Here is a 22687-nt window from a genome sequence, read left to right on the forward strand (position 1 = left end):
ATCATAACTTATTCCTGTCTTTTGAAAGAAACAGTGTGAAGTTTTCATGTCTAACATAGGAAAAGGAACAGAGTATATCTAACATGTAAAATAGCAACATTTTACTTTGGAAACCATTAATCTTCTAGTAGAATTATGATGTTCTTTTGCTTGTTAGATATTTATAAAGAGCTAGCTCTTTTTTATATATGGACCCACACTTAATTCACTGGCAGATCTACTTGGCTCTATCTTTAAAATTGTGATATCTTCTTTCCTCAATGATTACAGCAGCTTGCTACTGATAAGATGACCATACTCAATGAGTTTATTAATTAATTAGTGGCAAAAAGCAAAGTAAAGCTTGCAGAAACAAAAGAAGTTATGTAAGTTCAGAGATTCTGTCCCCCACCCCCCCAAAGTATAGTTGAATTCTATTATTCTTGTTACATAGATTAGGCTTGTGACTGCATGGAATGAACATTAAAGGGTATTTATGTTCCAGAAAGTTTTTTGAGTGACTTCTATGTGAGATGTTATTAGATGCTACAATATTGAAATGAAGAAGTGTTAAGATTGCTGCTCTGATCTCATAGTCTGGTAAGAAGGCAGACATTGCATAAACTTATATGAAATATCATGGAAGCACAGAGAAGGGTCACTTAGTATTGTTGTCTAAGAGCTCAAGATATTTGCTGTGATGATATCTGTGTTAGTGATGAAGAGGTACATGTTATTGGAGTTTTATAATGAGTGAACAATTCATTCAATAATGACCTTTCCTTGTCCTTTGTATTTCTTGATACTGTTGGTCTCTCAGGGAACAATTCTCAGGTTGATTCATGGAGATGTTTTTCAAACCCAAACTCTTGAGTTTAGAGTTATTATTGTTTTTGTTGATGTTTTCAAATCAATCAGAGTTGCAAGACAATTGCAGTTGCAGTAGGGTAAATTTCCAGACTAAATTCTTTCCAAAATACCTACAATAGCAGTAGTAGCTTCCTTCTCTTTGAGTGGGTTAGAGTTTCTGTGCTGGCTGGTATTTTGTATTGTATCTTAACTTTCTTGTAGCTGAGCCAACTGTTGGTGTAAATAATGTGAGCCTTCTTTAGAGGTCAGATAAATGGCTTCCAGACAGATTCAATTTTTGTTCAGGATAGTTTTATAATTTGACTTGTAATGCTTGCGAGTGTTCTGGATTTAAGCTCAGGTATAACAGTTAGGCTGGGCTATGGATATATTCTTCCTCAAAATGTTTAGGTTATATGTGCAGGTTTTATTTCCAATAACTTTGAGTTAAATTTCATTAATTTTACTTTTTGCCTTTAATGTTATTTGACTGCCCTCTTTTCCTACCTCTTATTCTATTTCTTCTCCATCTCCTGTTGATGTATTGAAGAGAGTCTTTGGGTGAAATAGCAACATATTTGCTTACTGAAGTTACTTTTTAGTAAAATAAAAGCATTATTTTTGTAAACTAATGTTTTATTTAGGTATGAGTGTTTTATTTAATACAGTGTTTCTGTTAAGGTATGTGAAAAACTGTTTTTTTTTTTTTCACTTCATGTAATAAGTATACTGGAAATAAAGTGGCATTTCTGGAACTCTTAAGACATTAAGGAATCTCATAAGCTTTTACTAAGGAGATGTTATTTTGGACACACTCTAGTTTATGGAAGTTGTTACATTTCCTTTAAGATTATGTATCCTTTTAATCTTGGAGTCTTTAGGAAGTGTTTTGAGTTTTAAAGAGTGTTAAACCATAAATCTACAATAAGAGTAATGTTTCTTAAATTTTGAATTACTGGTCATTTGATCAAGTCAGTCTGTAGTGTGTGTGTGTGTGTGTGTGTGTGTGTGTGTGTTTATTATGAAATTGTAAGCAGTCTTATTTTTTATATCCTTTAGACAAAAATGCCGACAATATAATCCTTTACTGTCCTAAAATGGAAGCTTCATAAAACCTTAGCTGTCCTGAGAATAGAAGTATATCTTGCTTAGTTGTGTGGATAGTATGCTTCTTAACTGATTGGCCCAGAACAAACTTTACTGGTACATAGGTAAATCTCCAGTATAGATGGATACCTCCTAGAAGTTTGGAATATTGTTCCTGTCCAGTGTGCTTTTTGGCAGTATATTCTGAGTAGGCCAATATGTCATATATTTTCATATATAATGGGGGCTTATTCAGAATTTGTTTTGATTTTTCTTTCTACTTTAAGATTTCACCAGTCTCGTGACCTGCTAATAAAGATAACCTTTCTGAGTTTTTCACATTATCTTTCTAAATTCAAATTTTAAGGACTCAGCCTTTCTTGCATTTTAATAGAGAACTCTAGTCAAGGAGTCAGAGAGCTTAGGTTATGGTTGTGTAGGCTTTTTGATTTTAGTCAAGTAAGGCTTTGATTTCCTTATGTACAAAATAAGGGTTGGGTTGTTTTCCAAGGTTTTTCTCAAACTCAGCCATTGTCAAGGATATCTTCTTCTTGGATCTCCTAGATTATTAAAGTAAGATTTATGTATTTTCCTTTCTACTCTCAAAGAAACTCCATGTATTCCATATCTCAGGTACCTGTGTGAATTCATCCTGAAACACTGAAGTTGGACTATGTCTTCCACATTTCTCAACATCCTCTAAACTATTGTATTTTCTCTTTGATTCTCTAAAAATATGTTTATCTTGCCATAGGGTCATGAGATATTGCCCTTCGTGAATTCAACAGAAGACCAGAGAATACCTTAATGATGTCCAAATATTATCATCTGCTTTTATTAAGAAAGTGCTCACAAATCTGAAAGTGTGATTGGATTAATTTAACAATTTCTTGCCACACCATTACCCCAGAATTCGCTCTGCTTGCTTTGTTGGTATAGTTGTTTTTGAAACATGGATAGAAAGAACTATTTCAATGGGTGCCATAAATAGGGTTCAGATAGATATTCCCAAGCCAGAAGAATGGGATGGAACAAAAGTGATGTAATTTCTTTTTTTTATTTTTAATTTTTTTAAAATACACAACAGCCATGGACTGCATTAGAATCCTTATTACACATATAGAGCACAATTTTTCATATCTCTGTATATAAAGTATGTTCACGCCAACTTATGCAAAGTGACATAATTTCATGGAGACATTCATTGGCTCTCTTGGGGCAAGAGATATTTGTTAACTGGTTTACTCTGTCTTTAGTATGCTTTCCATAAATATTTGTGGAAGGAATAAATTAAATCTCACTATAGTTGGTCTATTGGTCTTTTTTTCATTACTGTAAGAAAATACCTGTGCTATTTAGCTCATAGTTTTTGAGGCTAAATATCCAATATTGGCCATTTCCTTGGCTGCATTACATCATGGCAGATTGCATCATGATGTAAATGTGTGGGAGTGAGCAATCATATGGCAAGACAGGAAGCTAGATCTTGGGGAGGGGCTATATTTGATCTTCTGTTACAACCATCTTATGAGAACTAACCAGAGTCACATGACAACAATATTAATTTCTTCTGTTCACAATGCCCCAGTGACCTCCCACCACTTGATCTGCCTCTCAAAGTTCCTACCATCTCTCACATTACCACACTGGGGACCAAGCCTCTAACTCTTGAACCCTTGATGGACAAACCACTTCCAAACCATAGTGCTGCTTAAATAGAATGAAGAACTTATTTAAATCTTAAATTTAGGGTCTCAGAGCACATGCAAGGAATGGGGACCAGTATAGTGTAGTGGCAGAAACCTAGTCAAATAAAATAATGTGGAAAGAACTAGGATTTTTTTTTTTGTTTGTTTATTTTATTTTTGTGGTGCTAGAGATTGAATCCTGGGGACTCACTCCTGCTGGGCAAGCATTCTACTACTGAGCTCTATCTTCAGCCCAGAACAGAAATTTTTACCTGGAAGGTTAGAAGGTTTAGTGGGGTGAATAATTCATGTGTTTACTTTAATTCTTAAGTATAGCATTTATATTCACGGGGAACTTCTACAGCTTTGTCAGGTACTCTTTTTATGTGAAACTTGAGATCTTCAAGTACCGTTTGGATTGCACCTATAAGAAATGCCAAAGAAGGAGTTTCTGAAGGAACAGGTACTTGAACCTGATCTCTGTGTTTCATGTGAGTCCATGATTCTCTGAGTTTTACTTCAAAAGGATCATAGCATGCTAACTGTTTCACAAAGAATAGTGAAGTGAGCAATGTCATTGTCTGTCTTTGCCAAAGAGGTAAAACTTTTAGAGCTGAGAATATAAAAAAAATTTAAGATTATCAAAAGATGGAAATAATTTTATATTTTTATTAATAAGAGACAAGTAATGGAGATCACAGAAAAGTTATAGTGGGTAAAAGAGATGGCTGTGAGTAAAGTGAGGAAAAAGTCCTTTAGAATATCATTGTGAATTGTTTGGATTTATATTATGGACAGTCTTCTAATATATCAGTAACCTCTGATAGAGCATTTTCTTCATTAACATCACACCAGTGATGCCATAACAGCCATCCTGGGCCTATTTATGTGTAGGGGAAACTTCTTAGCACACCTCAGAGCCTTGGAGAGAATAGATATGCATAGCAATTAGTAAAATCATCTTTATAGTCTTAAATATTTAAATCATTTGTTCAGCAAAGTGAGGGATTTTAAATATTATTACAAACATGTTTTGGATCTTCTGAAATTAGCATTTATTGAGGGAGAGATGCATGATTATATTTAGAATTGATGTTTTTAATGCTATGATATAAATATCATGCTGTTGGGTGATTTGCTTTGGAAGAGCAGAAAGGAAAGGAGACTGGGTCTTGAAGAATTAACTTTGAAGCACAGAAAATACAGTTGGTGGGTACCTAGGAATAATAGGAAGATTAACATCCTCATCTATAGACTTGGTCAAAGGTTGCTTTCTAATGGAGATATTAAAAATTTGTCAAACATTATTCAAAGTCAGGATGTTAATTTTTCAAAATGGGGAGCGTAAGAGTTGGTGAAAATAAGAGTGTAAGAGTTGGTAAAAATAAGAGCGTAAGAGTTGGTAAAAATAGTGATAGATCTAAAGAAATGATGTATCAATCTGGAGTGAAAGTTTGTACAGACATTGAATGTGGACCGAGGAGAAGGTTTGGGAGATACACTTCAGCAATCTTCATCCCAACACTGCCCAGAAGAATGGAACATTCCTGTGATTGTGGTCTGAACATTCCTGAGGTGTAGATGACATGCTAGATTGCCATTAGCGTGGTGCCATTTACGTATTATTTTATAAAACAGATTCCCTCTTTGTTCTGATTTCCACTTCATTAAGCAACATTGACTATAATGTGCCTTCCATTTTGTTCATTCCACAGGGAGGTTAATCACTGACTGTGCTGACACGAGCATTCTGATCCACATGGCAGTTAGGGTTCTCATCATAAACTAAGGTGGATATTTGAATGGTGTTTTAGTTTGTACATTAGTCTCTTGTGAGCTTAATGTCTCTCTGATGCTTAAAGATGACTCTATTCAGAATACCTAAAAGAAAATAAATTCTAGTTCTTAAGTTTACAAAGCTGAGATTTATACCTGGATGATGGATTATAAAGATAAATACTGTCTTTTGCCTACCAGCTGATTTTGAAGTAGTATAGCTTCAAGTAGACTTGTACAAGTCAGTTGTGGTCAGAGGAGACATATATAGGCATAATTGAAAAACTGTAAGTAGTCAAAGTTTGAGACAGTGCAAAGAAGGAAGATGAGGCAGATAAACAATAGTAATATTAATGATAAGTGAGATATATAAGGGCAGAAGGCAGGTTGTCCAAGTGTCTTTCCCTTTGAGTAGAGGAAGTTTGGTTCATATTTTAATGTCAATCGAAGTGAAAGGACAAAGCATTTGCATTTCTTATGGTAAAACCTCATTCATTTTTTCATGATTACTTTTCTTTGAGTTGAATCTCATTGTTCTTTCAGATTCAAGCTGGGTTTGTTGCCCATTAATCTTGGTCTTTTTATATTTAATAGGATAGTTATCATTACATAATAACCATCCATCATGATTTTGGTGTGTCTATATATATGTGTGTGTGTGTGTGTGTGTGTGTGTGTGTGTATGTATGTGTGTGTGTGTGTGTTTGGGGGCCAAAAGTGTTTCATATTTTGGAATATTTTCACAGACTTTACTGTTTGAACTTCTCTAATCCAAAATCCAAAATGCTCCAAAGTTTGAATGTTTCTGAGTGCAGTATTAATGCTCCAAAAGTTTTGTGTTTTTAGATTTTGTTGTTACGGATTAAGGATGCTCACCTTGAATGAAATTGCATAATTATAGTGATTGAGAATGGATTTGCCTACAGTAGGCCCCAAAATTTAATTTCTTAAAGGAATCCTTAGAAAACCCTTTTGATTAAGTATGTTTACTTTCTTAGAATATATTCCTATCTTGCTTTTATCACATTTTCATGACTCAGTGACATTTCGGTGACATTTGGCTTTTTAAGAACTAGGTGAAATAAAAGTAATAGCACTTGTTTTTTTTTTTTTTTTTTTCCCTCTCAAATGAAGAAACTAATAGTGTTATATTCGGCTCTTTACTAATGTTTAGGGCAAACTCAGTTTGTGGCTTTAGCTTTTACTCTCTGATCCATTAATAGAAATGTGCTATTGAATGGTAAAGGATTTTTTTTTCACCATTTTTCATTATATAATTATTATAATATTGTTTGTCAAATATCTGCTCACCCGTTTTTAATCTGCCTCACTTCTGAATTCTATAACTTTATTTTAGTTAAGAAGTAGGTGGAGTGTTTTATTTTAGTTAAGTAGAAGGACTGATAGAGTCAGATCTATTTTCTAATCTAATTCTGCAATTTGAATGTATAGATAGTACAAGTATTTTTTCCTCTACTTAATCAAACTTCTATTTCATGTCTTTTTACAGGAAAAACATATAAGCAATGAAGAAGAGCACTTAAGGAGGATGGAAGAAGCCCGACTGCATCTCAAGGATCAACTTCTTTGTCTGGAGACTGAACAGGAATCCATTCTTGGTGTGATAGGAAAGGAAATTGATGCAGCTTGTAAAACTTTTTCCAGGGACTCGATGGAGAAATTGAAGGTATTTATGAGTTCTCATTGTGACTTAAATTTTCAGTTAGTTTCCTAATATCTAATTATAATTGGATTTTAATATATGGTTACATAGTAGTCACATTTTTGTTCTGGAAAGTTTTAAGAAAGCAAAATAGCTTCTTGCATTTTTAAAGAATAAATTATACCTATAATTTACAATATAATTATACCTATAGAATAAACTATACCTATTGCTATTACACTGTCATAGTGACAAAAAGTGTGGTGTTATTCATTGAATTACCTATGTCTTACTGTTTTATGAGAGAGACATCAGTTCTGACTCAGGAGAATATCCTTGGAGTTTAGAAATCTGAGTTTCAAATTTTTCATTATCATAGTGTTATGGTTTAGATATGAAGTGTCCCCAAAAAATTCGTGTGTGAAACAATGCAAGAAGGTTCAGGGGAGAGTGATTGGGTTGTGAGAGCCTTAACCCAGTTAGTGAGTTAATCCCCTGATAGGGATTAACTGAGTGGTAACTGAAGTGGTAGGGTGTGGTTGGATGTGGGAATTGGGGGTGTGGCTTTGGGGTATATACATTTTGTATCTGGAGAGTAGAGTTTCTCTCTGCTTTCTGATTTTGATGTAAGCCGCTTCCCTCTGCCACACTCTTCTGCCATGTTGTTCAGCCTCACCTTGAGACCCAAGGAATGGAGCCAGCCTTCTGACTGAGACCTCCAAATCCACAAGTCTTTAAATAAACTTGTCCTCTACAGTTGTTCTGGTTGGGTTCTTTTAGTCACAGCAGCCAAAAAGCTGACTAAAACACATAGGCTGATTTGTTGTTAGTGTATTATTTGCTACCATCGATTGAGTTCTGTATTATAGGTTCAATGGAAAGTATGGTATATACAGTATTTCTCTTAACCCCTAAAACTACCCTATCCCTTAGGTAGTCGAATCCAATCCACTGTAAAGGAGAGAAAACTGAACCTGGAGGGGTTAAATAACTTGCCCTGTCCATCCATCTAATCAAATGCTAATCTAGGACTTCTAACATTAGAGGACTAACTCTGGATCCTAAAAACATACCCACTATGCTATGTGTATTTGGTTTACTTTTTCTATGTTTTAAGAGGAGTATTGCAGCTCACTTTGTAGTTGTAGTGAAAAAAAATAAATATTCAAGTGATTATGGATGTTTTGAATTCCTTGAAGGGGAGCACTTATGTCAAATTTAGTTCTGGTCTAAGATTTAGCATTTGCTCTCACCTCTAGGAAATCACCAAGGGGTTTTGTTAGAGTTAAAATTGGTTATTTGGTAGTTCATAGTTGTGTGGGAGAAAGGCAGAAGAATCATGTGGAAATTTTCACAAAAGGAATAATTTCAATTCTTTGTCATTTTCTTGATTTTTAAAAAATATTGCTAATGAAATTCAGCTACTTATGTACCAGATGACTACAGAAAAATGAGCTTGAAAAATGTTCTGGAGAATGTTGATATTTCTAATTTTTATAAGTGTGTATATAAAGTCACCATATTATTTATTCTACTTAATAGATGCATATAACATTTGAAAACTTTAGGACATATGATTAAATCACTAATATTATAAAACATTTAGAAAACTATCTGAATTAAAGATATCTCATTCTCATAGGTCAATCTTTGATAATTCCAGAGCTCAACTAAGTAGATTTAGGTATACTTCATGTCTTTATTTATGTCTCTTCCCATAACACTTGATCTGAATATTAATTCTATTGTAGAGCATGAAGAGGATGGGTTTTGGATTAAGATAGATGTAGGTTCCAATCGACAGTAGTACCTCACAAATTTCTAATGTATGACTTTGAATCTGTTATGTAATCTCTCTATACTCTCTAAGAATTTATATCTCCAATTGTAAGTTGGCTCATTATGAAGTTAATGTAAGATGACATATAAAGTTATATACCATAATATGAAATATTTTGCATTTAGTAAATACTAAGGTGACAATATTAGTATTAATGTCAGCTATTGTTATATAGTATCTTTTTTGGTAATATATTCACATATGCACATGTCTATTCTTTATCATTTTGTAGTGAAAGGTGTGTTGTAGTGCTCTTGCCATGACAGACCTTGATGTTTGTTTATGAATGATGACATCTTGATATATAAAAACAATGGGGTATTGAATGTGTTCTGTGTGCTGGACACTGTGCTAACTCTTATTTTGCTTGGTCTTAACCTTGGCCTTATCTGATAGTTTGTCTGCTTTACATATATTCCCAGCATAGGAAAATTAAGCCACCACTTGCAAGTGGTCAATGCTGTTCTTTTAAACATGAAATGATATGTAAATCTGTGAAGCATGTCACAGAATATAAATGTTACTAATATTCTTTATATCAGATTATTGTTTATTTCAATTTTGAGCACTTTAGTTTAGGTTAATGAAGATTTAATTGAGATATATGACATAATTGAGTGAAAAAGTATATTATAATCATACTTTTAGAGAAAAATCTATTTCTAATACTCTTTCTTATTATAATCCATCACAAGTAGATGTTTACAAATATTCATCAGTAGACTAGATAGTTAAAGGGAAAGAAAACACTGAGAAGTAGGGTGATTGGCAAGAATTGTACAGAAAAGGCAGAGAGGGCCTAAGAGTAGGGCGAGATTTAGATAGAAAGATGTATAAGAGAGAGGCTGGTTATAAAAATACAGCACTTTTGCACATGACATGAGGTAGTCACTTTATGTGTATGTGTTTTTCCTGTGTCAAAATGAATTAATGTGTGATATTGTGATACAGGAAATTAATGTGCACACACACTAGGTGGTATGAAAGTATGCAAGAATAAGCATAGACATCTCTTTACATAGAGATTAGGATATATTCAAACAAAATATCTAGGAAGAGATAATATCATATGTAGTGCAGGGTTCAAAGAAAGGAGGAATCTGAAAAAAATTGTGTTTGCAACTATTGTTATTGACAACCTTTGAGTATTGCTTTATTGACAACCTTTGAGTATTGTTATTGACAACCTTTGAGTATTGCTTTACTTTATTAGTAAGACAAAACCAAATGGCAAGGGATTTTATAAATGAGTTGATATGAAGAAAAACAGGGAAACTATTAATTAATGAATTATAGAGTTTTGCTACAATCATGAAATATGTGAACATATTACCAAAAAAGATACTATATAATAATAGCTGACATTAATACTAATATTGTCACCTTAGTATTTACTAAGTGCAATAAAGCAATATTTGCATGAGGTCATGTCAATGAGTTTTGAGGTTTTGTCAGCTTTTTCAAAGTACGGATGAGACAAAATGGCCATCAGAGTATTGAAGAAGGATAAATGCGACAAAGAATTGAATTTCCATGTAATTACATATAAACCTCTTCAAAATGAATTTTGTGGAACAAGACTGAGGAAAAAGATACAAACAAAAGTGAAATAAATTGGCTCTCATCAAGGCTGCTGTCCATGAAAGATTACATGGAATCAGCTTTCAGAGATCCTGACAGTGATAGCACTTGATAGTTGATTTTTTCATGTTTCTATATTTAATCTAAATGCATTTAATAAATGGTCATTTGGAATTGCTTGAGTTATTTTTACTAACTTTTGTTTTTTTAAATCCTTAACTTTAGTGACTATACTTTTGGATATTATGGTGAAGAATTTCATTTATACAAGTTCATGTCTGAGAAAATCCATTTCTAATACTCTTTCCTCTTTTTTGTAGGTTTTATCCTCTGGTCCTGATATTCTCTATGACCCACATCGCTGGTTAGCAGAAAGCAAGGTAATTATTCATGCTTATCCTAAGTTTATCATAATATTTATGAACTGTAAGGCATCCTATTTGGCTTATTCATATATTTTGTCATATACTGACAGTTTGTCATGATTCATTCTAGGAAAGATGTCAGTGCAATACATTAAGAAAATTTTATGTTTCTTATTTTAACATTTAGAAATTAGCCAAAATATAATTTGGTTATTTGGGGTAAGCACAAACAGTCTGGCAGCTCAATATGGCTCAAGCAAATCTTCTCACCTTGCCGAGTAATTCACAAAATGGAGAGGTGTGAACTTGATATTCTGAAGATGACTTCCCTTCCCTCATGAGTCTTTGGCATTATGATTTGAGTTTAATGGAAGGTAAGCAAAAACAAATCGGACAATTTTCAAATTTTATAGAAAAGGTTCTACTACATTGTGGTATAAGTATCAGCTACCTTAATATATCAGATCAACTTGCAAGTTCATTTATTAGGATTTATGGGATATTAAGACCATTTACTTTTTAGTACCTACTTGAAGTACCAACTCTTATGCACTTGCACTCCTTTTTAGTCTAGTTTCCCTTAGTTTTAAGATACTAATATCAAAAAATATTTCATTTAAATTCTATAAGAAAACCACCTATACCACAAACTTCAACAATAAACTCCAATTTAGGATTTTATTACAAGAAAGAACCTTTAAGTTTTGTCTATTATCCTTATTTTAAAAATAAGTGAGGTCTCAGAGAAGGAAAGTGACTTGTGCATTGCTATGTAAAGAAAGAAAAACCAAATTACCTGACATATCTGAGTCACAATTAGTGTGTTAACCACTATACATACTGTTATCTAAAATCTTTCTTCATTCACAAGATTCATTAATTGTATAATACTTTGTGTCACACTGTGGATATAAGGACTAGCAAGCCATGCACTTTGCTCTCATATAGTATAATAGGGAAAACTCAGATGTAAACACATTTTAAAATATTTTAGTGTGCTGTCTTGTTATAGACATGTCACCATTGAAAAAGGAACTTAGGACAAGGAAATATCTCTGACATTTGTACTGAGATGGCCATGGAATATGATATTGTAAGCATATCCTTAGAAGCTGTATTGGAAAAGAGCAATGTTTTAAAATTGGTCCAACCAAATATATGTAGAAGTTTTGCAGTTGGCTAGTTATGGTAGAACAGTGGCAAGAAGATAAAGAGTATTTGAGTAATCACAGATAATGCACTGAGGTTGTTGAGTAAGGAATAGGTGGGAGGCCATGCAAAGATAGAAGTCACCTTTGAAGGCCAGCTCTGCACTAGACAAGTCTCTTCAAACAGAAGAAAGAAACAAAGAACATTTTTGATAAGAAAATAACAGTCTTATAATTGAATACTAGAATTTATCTTACCTCATAAATTTTTCTTTACAAACACTAATGCTCTGCTTCCCTAACCATTTTTGATAGAAATAAATGCAAATTTGTATTTTTGTCACCTGCATAGCAAATTTAGAATATACATGTTTTGCTATCTCAGTATTTTTTGGCCAGAAACTTCTGTTGTGCATTAATATAACATTTCTCTTCTTTTTCCCAACTCTGCAATTCTGACAACAAGAGCAATGTACTTGGAATTTTCTTTCAAGTTAAAATCTTTATCATTTCTGAACAGAAAGCTTTCACTGCTGTGGTTCAGGTAAATTATGAGAGCCAGAGATGACTCTTAATCATAGCTCTTTAATTTGGGAGCTAGCAAGCAGTTTTCCCTTATCATTTAATGGGATTGAACTTCTGATCAGACCAGTTTTAATACTGCATGAGACAACTGTTCTTTCTACACTGTAAAAGGCTGTGATAAAAAATACCATCCTGACCAACTGACTAAGGAGGAATTGAATCTATTTACTAGAAAGATGGCTTAGGTTATTGATGGGCTACAATACTGTAATTCCCATGAACTATGACTGGACAGCTCTATAAGTATTGAAGATAAGATCTCAAATCAGAGGACAAAAACTATATGGAAAGTAGAATTGCTATTCAGCTAGTCCATGCTGACATCTTGCAGTATTGGAAGGACCTCTGAGAGGGCATTTGGTAATTGTTTTCATAAATCAACTAAATGAATTTCTTCTGTTAGTGTTAATTCTAGAAGAACTGGAGTATTGGGTGGGGATTTTATCACTGTTGCTTTGTTGGCAGCGGTGACATCACATAAACGTGAAGTCTACCTGAGAGTTGGACCAGGTTCAGAGATAAAATAACCAATGAAAGGTCAGGATAAGACATTACAGGAAGGAAGAAGGTAGAGATGGTTGTTAAAAAATGCCAGGAAAGAGTTCCTGTAGATTAGGGATGTATTTTTGTCATAAATTCTAACAAGGCATGTAGAGGTCAAATTTTATTTAGATTAACTAATAACAAATAGCTACAATGTCTTAGAGACTACGTGACAAGAGATGGGCATTAAAAGGAGTAAGACATGGTCCTGCTTCCTGGGAACCAACTTTATTTAGGAAAGGCAGACACATATGCAGACAATTTTACTAGATTTTAAGAACTGTGGTACAATTATGCTGATGCTACCGCAGAGGCTGATAATGCTGATGAATCTTGAAATATGGTACAGAGAAAATTATTTTAGGAATGGCGTGGAAGAATAGCATGATAAATGCAAAGAAACCCAAAGTGCTTTGGCAAGAGTAGAATAACAAAGGGTGAGACAGAGAAGAAGGGGAAGAGGCCACAGGCAGAGAGAGGGATTATGTTTGTAGAAAAGTGTATTGTCTGTCATTTTTAGGAGCTTGGATTTAGATCTGCATGTTGTGAAGAATCACAAAGGAGCTTTGAACAAGTGAGTGACATGCTCATGTTTATATTTTTGAAGGATTACCCTGATAGTAATGTGAAAGGCACATTAGAGGTGGTAAGATTTGAGGCAGGTAGACAAGTTAAGAGGCTTTCCCCATAGACTGGGTGAGATAGGGTGACACTCTTTATTAAGGATTTTTTTAAGAGATTTAAAAACAAGCAAAGATGGGAGTAAAATTTTGGTGATAACTTGCCAGTGATGATTAATGTTATGTCAGAGGGTGCTGGATTTTCAAGCCAAACTAGAACACTCTAGGCAAGGTTGGTATTCAAATAAATGGGGACGCACAGTCCTAGGGAGGCAAACTAACAAAGGTATTGAATGAGATTCTGAGGCAAGAATTGGTATCCAGAAAGTTTAGTTTGCACTGGAAAGTCAAAAGAGAAGCAAGGACACAGGCGCAGATCAGAATTTAGATTCAAATTGTAGAAATAAACGGGAAATAGCTTAAAGACACTCACTGTGAGACAATAGGGACAGCTTCCCAAATCTAGAGCTAACAGGCACTCTCTCAGGATGGAACCACATGGTAGCTAACAAGAATCACAGTTTATCCCACATCTTAAATTACCATTTAGTGATATTGAATAAAGAAAAGCTGATGTCTTCTGCACAGGTAGGATCCTCAGTGCTCTAATTTTCACATTTAATTCTAGGACACCAATATTAATTACTTCCTTAAGATGCAGACAGGTGAATTTAATATACTTCTTTGGCTATAGAAAGCTATATTCTTCCTTCTTGGTCTTTATCCCATTGTATTGAGTCCTCATTTACTCTTTTTTCCTTAGTCTGTAAGTTTTACCAGGGAAGTTATCTGTCTTTCCTATTCCTTATATTTTTAGCACATAACTGCAATGCCAGGCTAATGGCTCTATAAATGTTTTTTTTTTTTTTTAAAGTATCTATCTCTGTCTATCTATTCATTTTTTCCATTCAAGTTGCTTCCTCAGATTAAATATTGTAGCTTAATATTATAAATAAAAAATTTGACTTCAACAAATGTTCTGCTTCTGGAGATTGCTTTTATTTGATCAGAGTTGTAAACATGAAGATTATGTAGACAAGAAACACACAACTTGTTTGGGGAGTTTTCTATATTATCCTCTGCTATTTTCCCTAGGGTTCACACTTTGTAGTATAACATGTTCAGGGCATCGATAATCATTTTCATTTCCTTCCCATAAAACTATGACAGCTTTTGAGATCATATTGTTTGACCTCAGTTTGTAGATAGGAAAACTGAGGCTTGGGCAGTGTTGAGTTTTACTTAAGGACATAAAACTAATTAGTTACTGAGAAGGGTTTTGAGCTTGAGTTTCTGAACTCTTTGCCATTGCTTCTCTCCCCTGGATGTGTAAATTAGACTTGAATATAAACTTTACATTTGTTAATATTGTCATTTTATAACATGGACATTTTTAAACAGTCATTGTGTGAGAAATATTAGACCCAGTGTGTTTAATTGTGTTGAGGGATCTGAATAATCATTTTTGTAGTCATACAGAAAAGAAAATATTGTACTTGGTATCTTGATTCATTTGTTGAAAATATGCTTTAGAGATGTATACATGGAATATGTTCAATTTGAGCAAGTTTTATATTTTAAATATGTAATATTTAAATGGAGCTATTTTTGCTATTTTCCTTATTCATAACTAATTAAAATGTAGGGAGAGTATTTACTTAGGTTATAATTATATTTTTAGGTTGGCATGAATTTGATGGGTTAGTTTTGTTTTGGTGACCTAGAACATTTTTAATAATTGCCATTCTCACTTTCTCTGGTTCTTATGTAAGCATTTTTTTCCCCAAAATTATTTTTAGAGTTTTGATGAAGGATGCATAGTTGTTAACACAGCAAAATTATGGGTCCTAATATTTTTGCTAACTCTCTAAGTTGTAATCTTTTTATATGAGTTTTCTGTTTTCCTTGGTTTTTAGTTCTCTGTCATTCTATAGTGACTGTATTATTATGCTGAATTTTAGTAGAGAATTCTCACAGATTAAAAAATCATTGTGATAGTTTTACTGGATACTTACAAACATTCCCACTTGGTTGTAAGCTGTCAACAATGAAGGTTTAAAAAAAAGTGCTTTATTTTGAAATTCTCTATTTTGGTTTATTTAGCAGTGCTTGTTGATATAGTTAAATAAATGAGCCTACTATATAATCTGTAAAATGCTCCTGTGAGCCGTTAATAGAATGGTTTTTGCTCTTTGATTAATAGCCTTGTCAGCTAATTATTATTTGGAATTGTTAAAGTTATTCCTGTACTGTGTTCCAAGCTGCTTCTCCAAGATTCTTATTGAAGATATTTATCTAATAAACACCGATTCTCATAATTGATTATTGGTTGATTAAATTTCTGTAAATTGATATTTTGTTTTGGATTAATATATTCTACATATATATTCAATTTGTAACAAGGATCTAACTATAACCTATTTTTATTCTGTTTGATAATGAAGTAATGACTTCATAGGTATAAATTAAAGGCCATATTTTATTAGCCTGCCTAGGTTGTGATAACAAAACACTCCAGGCTGGATGGCTTTAACAACAGACATTTATTTTCTCACAAATCTGGAGGCTGAAAATCCCAGATCAAGGTGCAGGTTTGGCTTTTGGTGAGCTGTCTTCCTGGCTTGTAAAGGGCCAGCTTTTCTCTATGATGTCACTTGGCTTTTGTTTTGTGTGCTCTTTAAGAGAAAGAATTATGGCATATTTTCCTCTTCCTATAAAGACACCAGAACTGTCAGATTAGGGCCTGACCCTGATCTGACCTTTATGACCTCCATAAAGATCCTATTTCTATATACAGTCACACTTTGGGTTTTCAGTGAAACCCAAATTTTCCATATGAATTTTTAGAGGATACACCTATCAAACCCGTTTAATGCTTTGTTTCAGGGGTAGTTTTTCATTGTTGTTGCTTATTGTTTTATTTTGTTTTTAGGGAAACCAAATTGATTATTGTTAGAAAGAAAGAAAGAAGTTGTTTTTCTCTTACCAACTCTTAGCAATAGTAACCACCGGAGGTAGTTAATAAAGGTTAGAGATTGGGATGAAGCAGGTGGGATAGTGCCGAGGAATGGAAAATGTGAACTTGTTTTTTGCATTTGCAATTAAATCCCTGAGCAAAAAACAGATTAAGGCAAAGGATTGAAGCACGCGATCCCCAGGGATTCATTTTGTTTTTACTACATCAATTATAAGAAATTGAATTGGTAGTGAGTGAACATTTAAAATAGCAGGCAATTACATAATTATGATATTAAATTTGTTTTTATTTTGAGGTATCAAATGATCTGATAAAACTATGGTTTCATTCTTATGTGATAGAAAATGGAGCTGAGAAGAATCTTGTACCTGATCATATTAGTAAAGTATATCTGCAGTATAATTCGGCATGGTCCCCTACATTTTTTTTTTGATTCCCAGTGTTAAAGGGGGAAATGTTTCTTTCATTTGTTGTGTTTTATAGAGCAGATTTCATAGAAATGGATATGATACTTGCATACACATGTACTTCAAAAAGATAAAATAGTTTAAAAATAGTCGGAATGAGTGGCATATGTCTAGAAAAACAGTACTTTCTCCTTTCTTGGTTTTGTGCTTCTCACCTGGCACTTGGAGCTATTTACTTTTACCATAGCTGATGCAAACCAATCCAATTAAATACTAAATTATTACCTAAACATGACTTGTTTTCAGAGCAGGTGGTCTTCCTATTGATAGGAGGTTGAAAAAACTGACTTCTGTTTTACCTTTCTTACAAGGTCTCTTGTAGGCTGTGGCAAACATACCCTTTATCAGTTTGTATTCTATTTGATACTTTTTAAAAAAGTGCATTCTTTTGGGCTTATGACTTTTAAATGCCTTTATCCTATGTAAATATATTCAGTTTACCAAAGTTATTTTATTCTCTATTAAATGGTAACAATTACCACCATCTTGCTAATAAATCAATTTAATCATTCTTTATAACATTAAGAATACCTGATCTCAGACCAGTGCTTCTAGAACTAATGTATAGTGTATTTCCATTGCCAGTGATTTAGTCTTTTTGAAAAATGTACCTTATTCTCCAGGCATTTCAATTTTGAAATGTGAATATGAGGGTTATAGATTTGCCTTTTGTCCAGCTTCCCCAATTTCTGAAGCACAATGGTTAATATCTTGATCCTTGAAACTACTTGTTGAAGTAATTTAAAAGTCTCAAAATTGGTTGAACAGAATCAGAATCTGTAGCTTTCAAAATGCCACCTGAAAGCCATTGTTTAGGACTGTGCCTGAAGGATGTAGAGATACTGGGGTCTGCATATGTGCATTCTTTTAGCCTTTCTTTGTAGCTGTATTTTTGTAGTTCAAATTAATAGTGATCATATTCTAAATGTGTTACATTTGAGTATTTATTCAGCTTTGTTAAGATACTTATTCTAAAAAAGTAATTGGACTTTTTATTTCCAAAACATCACTTTCTGTTTTTGTTCCTCAAACAGAAGGTGCTCTATCTCTTTATGAGAACTTAACAGCATCTCAGTTTTCATTGGAGTTGCAAGTATGGGATCACGGCTATGTGCTGAAATGTGTACTAGCTGTGGTGCATCCATCTATACATGCCAGTCCCCTTGGAGTTTCATCTGATAATGTTACAACATTCCTGAAGAAAGTATTGAAGATTTAAATTCTTTGCAAGTATAAATATGTGTATGTATTTATGGTGCGAAATTCAGCAAAAAGTCTTGGCTGTCAATATGTCTTTTCCAGGTACTAGATATAATATTTCTTTTCCCCCTGCATTGTATTAATAATATGATACTCACTGGGGCTCTTTGGATTATTTTCTTGATGAGATGGCAAGATTTTGTGAGGTGAACAAAAGTCATGGTCTGTAGATTCAGATTGTGGTTTAATGGTAGAAGAAGGTAGGAAGAGTGTAAGTTTCCTCTTATTTTTTTCTAGTTAATATCAATAAATAAGTGTCAATAACATTCAGAATCATTTTACAAAGGATCTATATCTAAAATTACTAGTTAAATTGTACAGAATATATATATATATATATAGATACAAATTATTCTCTACAATTTAACTAGTAATTTTATATATATATATATATATTTTTTTTCCATTGAATTCATTCACATCTCAAAGGTTTTTGACAGTATAGAAGTAAGCAGAATAAATTCTGAATGTTTACATTATCTCTCTTTCTACTCCTCTCTCTTTAGAAATAATCACTATCAACAGTATGATGTTCATATTTTAGTCCTTTTTTGGTTAGATAGAGGGAGCTGCAGTTAATTTTGATAAGACATGTGTTTTTTATTGTAATATATACTTGGTTCTTTCTTTCTGACACTATTTGATATTGAGTATATCCATTTTGTTGTAGTATTTTTTTTTTTTTTGGACTTTCTGTTCCATCACCCCAGATTTGAGTTTTCTTTTTACCTTTGCAGCCATTTTTCTGTTACTTTCAGGCTTCTGTTCATATTTTCTAAAGTCTCAAGTATTTCTATAGTCACTCTCATTGGTTTCTCTTATTTATTCTGCTGATTCTCCCTGAATGGCTTGAGGATTCTTTAGTCTGTATTTTTTCTTCAGGTCTTTTATGCTTCAGACCCATATATTCATCTAATTATCTGTGCTTCTGTGTTTCATAGGCTCATCAACATTTTCCAAGCTAACATTAACTTCTTTCATTCTTAAATATTTGTTTCTTCTAGGTTTCCTGTTTTACAACTTTATAAGCTAGAAATTTGACCATCAACATTGATTTTCTTCTACCTTTTCCATAACTTGTGGGCATCTGTCAAATCTCAGATACATAGTTAGGATTTGGATCTACAGTGTACCCCAAAGGCTCAGATTTTAAAGGCTTGATCCATAGTACACAATTTTCAGATGTGGCACATGATTGAATCATGAGGACTTTGACCTCACCAATGGATTTATCCACAAGTGATACATATTTGATAGCATTATTGGGAAGTGGCTGACATGTAGACTGTGGGGCCTAGGTGGAGGAGGTAGGTCACTGAGGGCATGCCATATATATATGTATGTATGTATGTATGTATGTATATATATATATCTTGTTTCTGGCTTTTTCTCCCATTCCTCCAGTCCCTGTGTCTGTTGTCTGTGTGTCTGTCTGTCTCTTTTTTCTCTCTTTCTGCTTCCTAGCTGCCATGAACTGAGCAACTTTCTTCTGCCACACCCTTCTGCCTTGATCTTCTGCCTTGTCTTAGGCCCAAAGCAATGGCCCTGGCCAACCAAGGACTGAAACCTATGAAACCATGAGCCAAAACAAATCTTTTTGCCTTTGATGTTTCTCATATATGTATTTTTTATTTTTTTGGTCACAGGGATGGATAGCTTACTAACTCACATACTTTGGTTCATTCCTTACACTTTTCGTTGGCTTGAAGTATTATAGAATTATAGTAATTTCTTGATTTCCAGCCTCCCACATTTTCTCTGCTCTGTGTAGAGTATACTTTAAGGAGCATACTTTCTGAACTACAGTCTCATTTGCCAAAGGAGGATGATGATATTTCACCACACATTCAACTCAACTCCTTTTACCTCATGTTTCAGAAAAAGGTACAGTAGAAAATCCCTGCTTTTATCAGGCAGGGAATTGCCCATGTTTTCTGTCTTATGGAAACTTAACTTCTTCCTATTTCCATGAGTATTTCAAAGGGAATATTGAGAAACAAAACAGGCTTTATTAAATGTCTTAATCTTAATTGGATTTCACAGCCCAATTGAAGTTTGTGACTTCTGTATTTATCAAGTGACATTTGAATGAGACAGAGGTCGACAAATTGCATAGCAGGTACTAATATCCAGATCTCTGTTATTCAGGGAATTTTCATTTCAGCTTCATTTCCCTAACCTCTTTATCTTTTTACTCTTCCTGTTATGGTGTTTAAGTAACAGCTAAACTGAGGTAAATTCAAATATTCTAAATTCTCTCATTCTTTTCTAGTATCATTCAATGGTTTTTAGTGTAATAACAGTTCTATAGCCATCAGCACAATGAATTTTAGGAAACTTTTATCACCCCAAAAGAAAATCACTATCCCTTTGGTTGCCAATTTGTGCTCAACTACATTTCCAGTCCTAGCCAACTACGGGTCTTCCTACTCTATAAATTTGTCTATTCTGGAATTTTACATTAGTGATATTTTATGATTTGCAGTCTTTTGTGGTTGACTTCTTTCATTTAGTAGAATATTCTCAAGGCTCATTCATGTGATGGCATATATCAGTACCCTTTCTTTTGTTGCCAAATAATATTCCATTATTTGCATATATCTAATTTTATTTATCCATTTATCATTTGGTGAATATTGGGTTGTTTCCATTTTTTTACACTGTTGTGTCTGTGTTGCTATGAATATACTTGTATGAGTTTCTGCAGGACATACATTTTCATATACCTAGGAGTAGAATTGCTAGGTTGTATGGTAACTCTTTGTTTAGCCTTTTGTGGAACTCTCAGATTGTTTTCCAAAGGGTCTTTATACCCGTACATTCCTGCCAGCAGTATGAGTTCCAGTTTCTATTCATCCACACTAATAGTTGTCTTTGATATTAATATTTACCTTGCAATATATGAAGTGGAATTTCATGGTGGTTTTTATTTGCATTTCCCAATGGCTAACCATGTTGAGCTTCTTTTTATGTCCATATTGTCTACTTGTATACCTTCTTTGGAGAAATGTCTATTAAGATTTTGTGCCTGTTTTAAAAATTCTATACTGAGTTTTTACATATTCTAGATATAAGTCCCTTAACAGATATGTGCCTTGAAAATATTTTCTCTCATTTAGTAAGGTGTCTTTTCTTTTAGTTGATGTAAATCTTTGAAGCACAAGATTTTTTATTTTGATGATGTTCAATTTATCAACTTTTTTCTTTTGATGCTTTTGATTTCATTTCTAAGAGACAGTTGTCAAACCAAGCTTACAAAGACCTATGCCTGTTTTCTTTTGAAAGCTTTGTAGTTTCAGCTCCTTTATTCAGGTATCTTGGATTAATTCTTCTCAACATTGTTTTGTATCACTGTTTTTTGCTTCATTTTCTTGTGGTGCTAGGGATTGAACCAAGGGCTTTGTGCTAGCTAGGCAGATGCTTTACCACTGAACTATATTCCCAGCCCATGACAGTGCAATGTTTTAAAATCTTTCTTTGTATAGGTTTTGCTCTTTTCAAAAGTTTATTGGCTTTTAATTCTCCTCCCGCCCCCTACATACTGGGCATTGAACCCAGGGGCACTTAGCTGCATCCCCAGTCCTTTTAATATTTTTAAATTTCTAGACAGGTTTTCACAGAGTTGCTGAGACTGGCCTTGAACTTGCAATCCTCCTGCCTGAACTTCTTGAACTGCTGTGATTACAAGCTTGCACCACCATGCCTAGCTGGTGTTTTATTCCTTTGGTGTTATTATAAATATGCTTCTGTTTTTGAATTTTATGTTTTGACCTCTCATTGCAAATCTATATAAATATTGTTTTTAAAATAATGAATTTATATACTGCAACATGCCTGAACTCTTTTATTCTAATAGGTTTTTAAAATAAAGTCATTTGAGTTTTATATATGGGCATCCTGTCTGAAAATAGAGATTTACTTATTCACCCTCCCTTTCCCTCCCCTCCCTTTTCCTTCCCTCCCCTATCCCCTACCTTTGGGGAAGTGTTATTTAGGGAAGCAATCATATAACTTAGCCTGATGTTGCTTCTCATAGTCTGCTTCACTCAGTATATATCTCTTTGTGGTGACACTCAGTATATACATCTTACTGTGATGAGGACCATTTAGATTGTTTAAAATGAAATGGAAAATGAAGGGTAGCCTTACTCAGGAAAGGTCCTGAGACATGACTGTCTCCTGTATAGAAGTATTTTCCCCACATTCACACTTAAACAGGGATGAGAGGTGGGAGGGAAAGAGAGAGAGAAGGGAAAATGC

The 22687-nt window shown here is 33.6% G+C and overlaps 1 protein-coding gene across 3 annotated transcripts in view; it reads left to right on the plus strand.

Moving 5' to 3' along the window:
- Nucleotides 1-22687, plus strand: part of Cep128 (centrosomal protein 128) — a 393967-nt gene that overhangs the window by 157082 nt on the left and 214198 nt on the right. For all 3 annotated transcript variants that reach the window (XM_027931718.2, XM_071607633.1, XM_071607634.1), the window contains exons 18-19: nt 6889-7065; nt 10783-10842. In XM_027931718.2, coding sequence (XP_027787519.2) covers nt 6889-7065; nt 10783-10842 — 237 coding nt within the window. The remainder of the gene's footprint in view (nt 1-6888; nt 7066-10782; nt 10843-22687) is intronic.

The sequence above is a fragment of the Marmota flaviventris genome, chromosome 2, assembly GCF_047511675.1.
Source record: "Marmota flaviventris isolate mMarFla1 chromosome 2, mMarFla1.hap1, whole genome shotgun sequence".
Classification (NCBI taxonomy): Eukaryota; Metazoa; Chordata; class Mammalia; order Rodentia; family Sciuridae; genus Marmota; species Marmota flaviventris.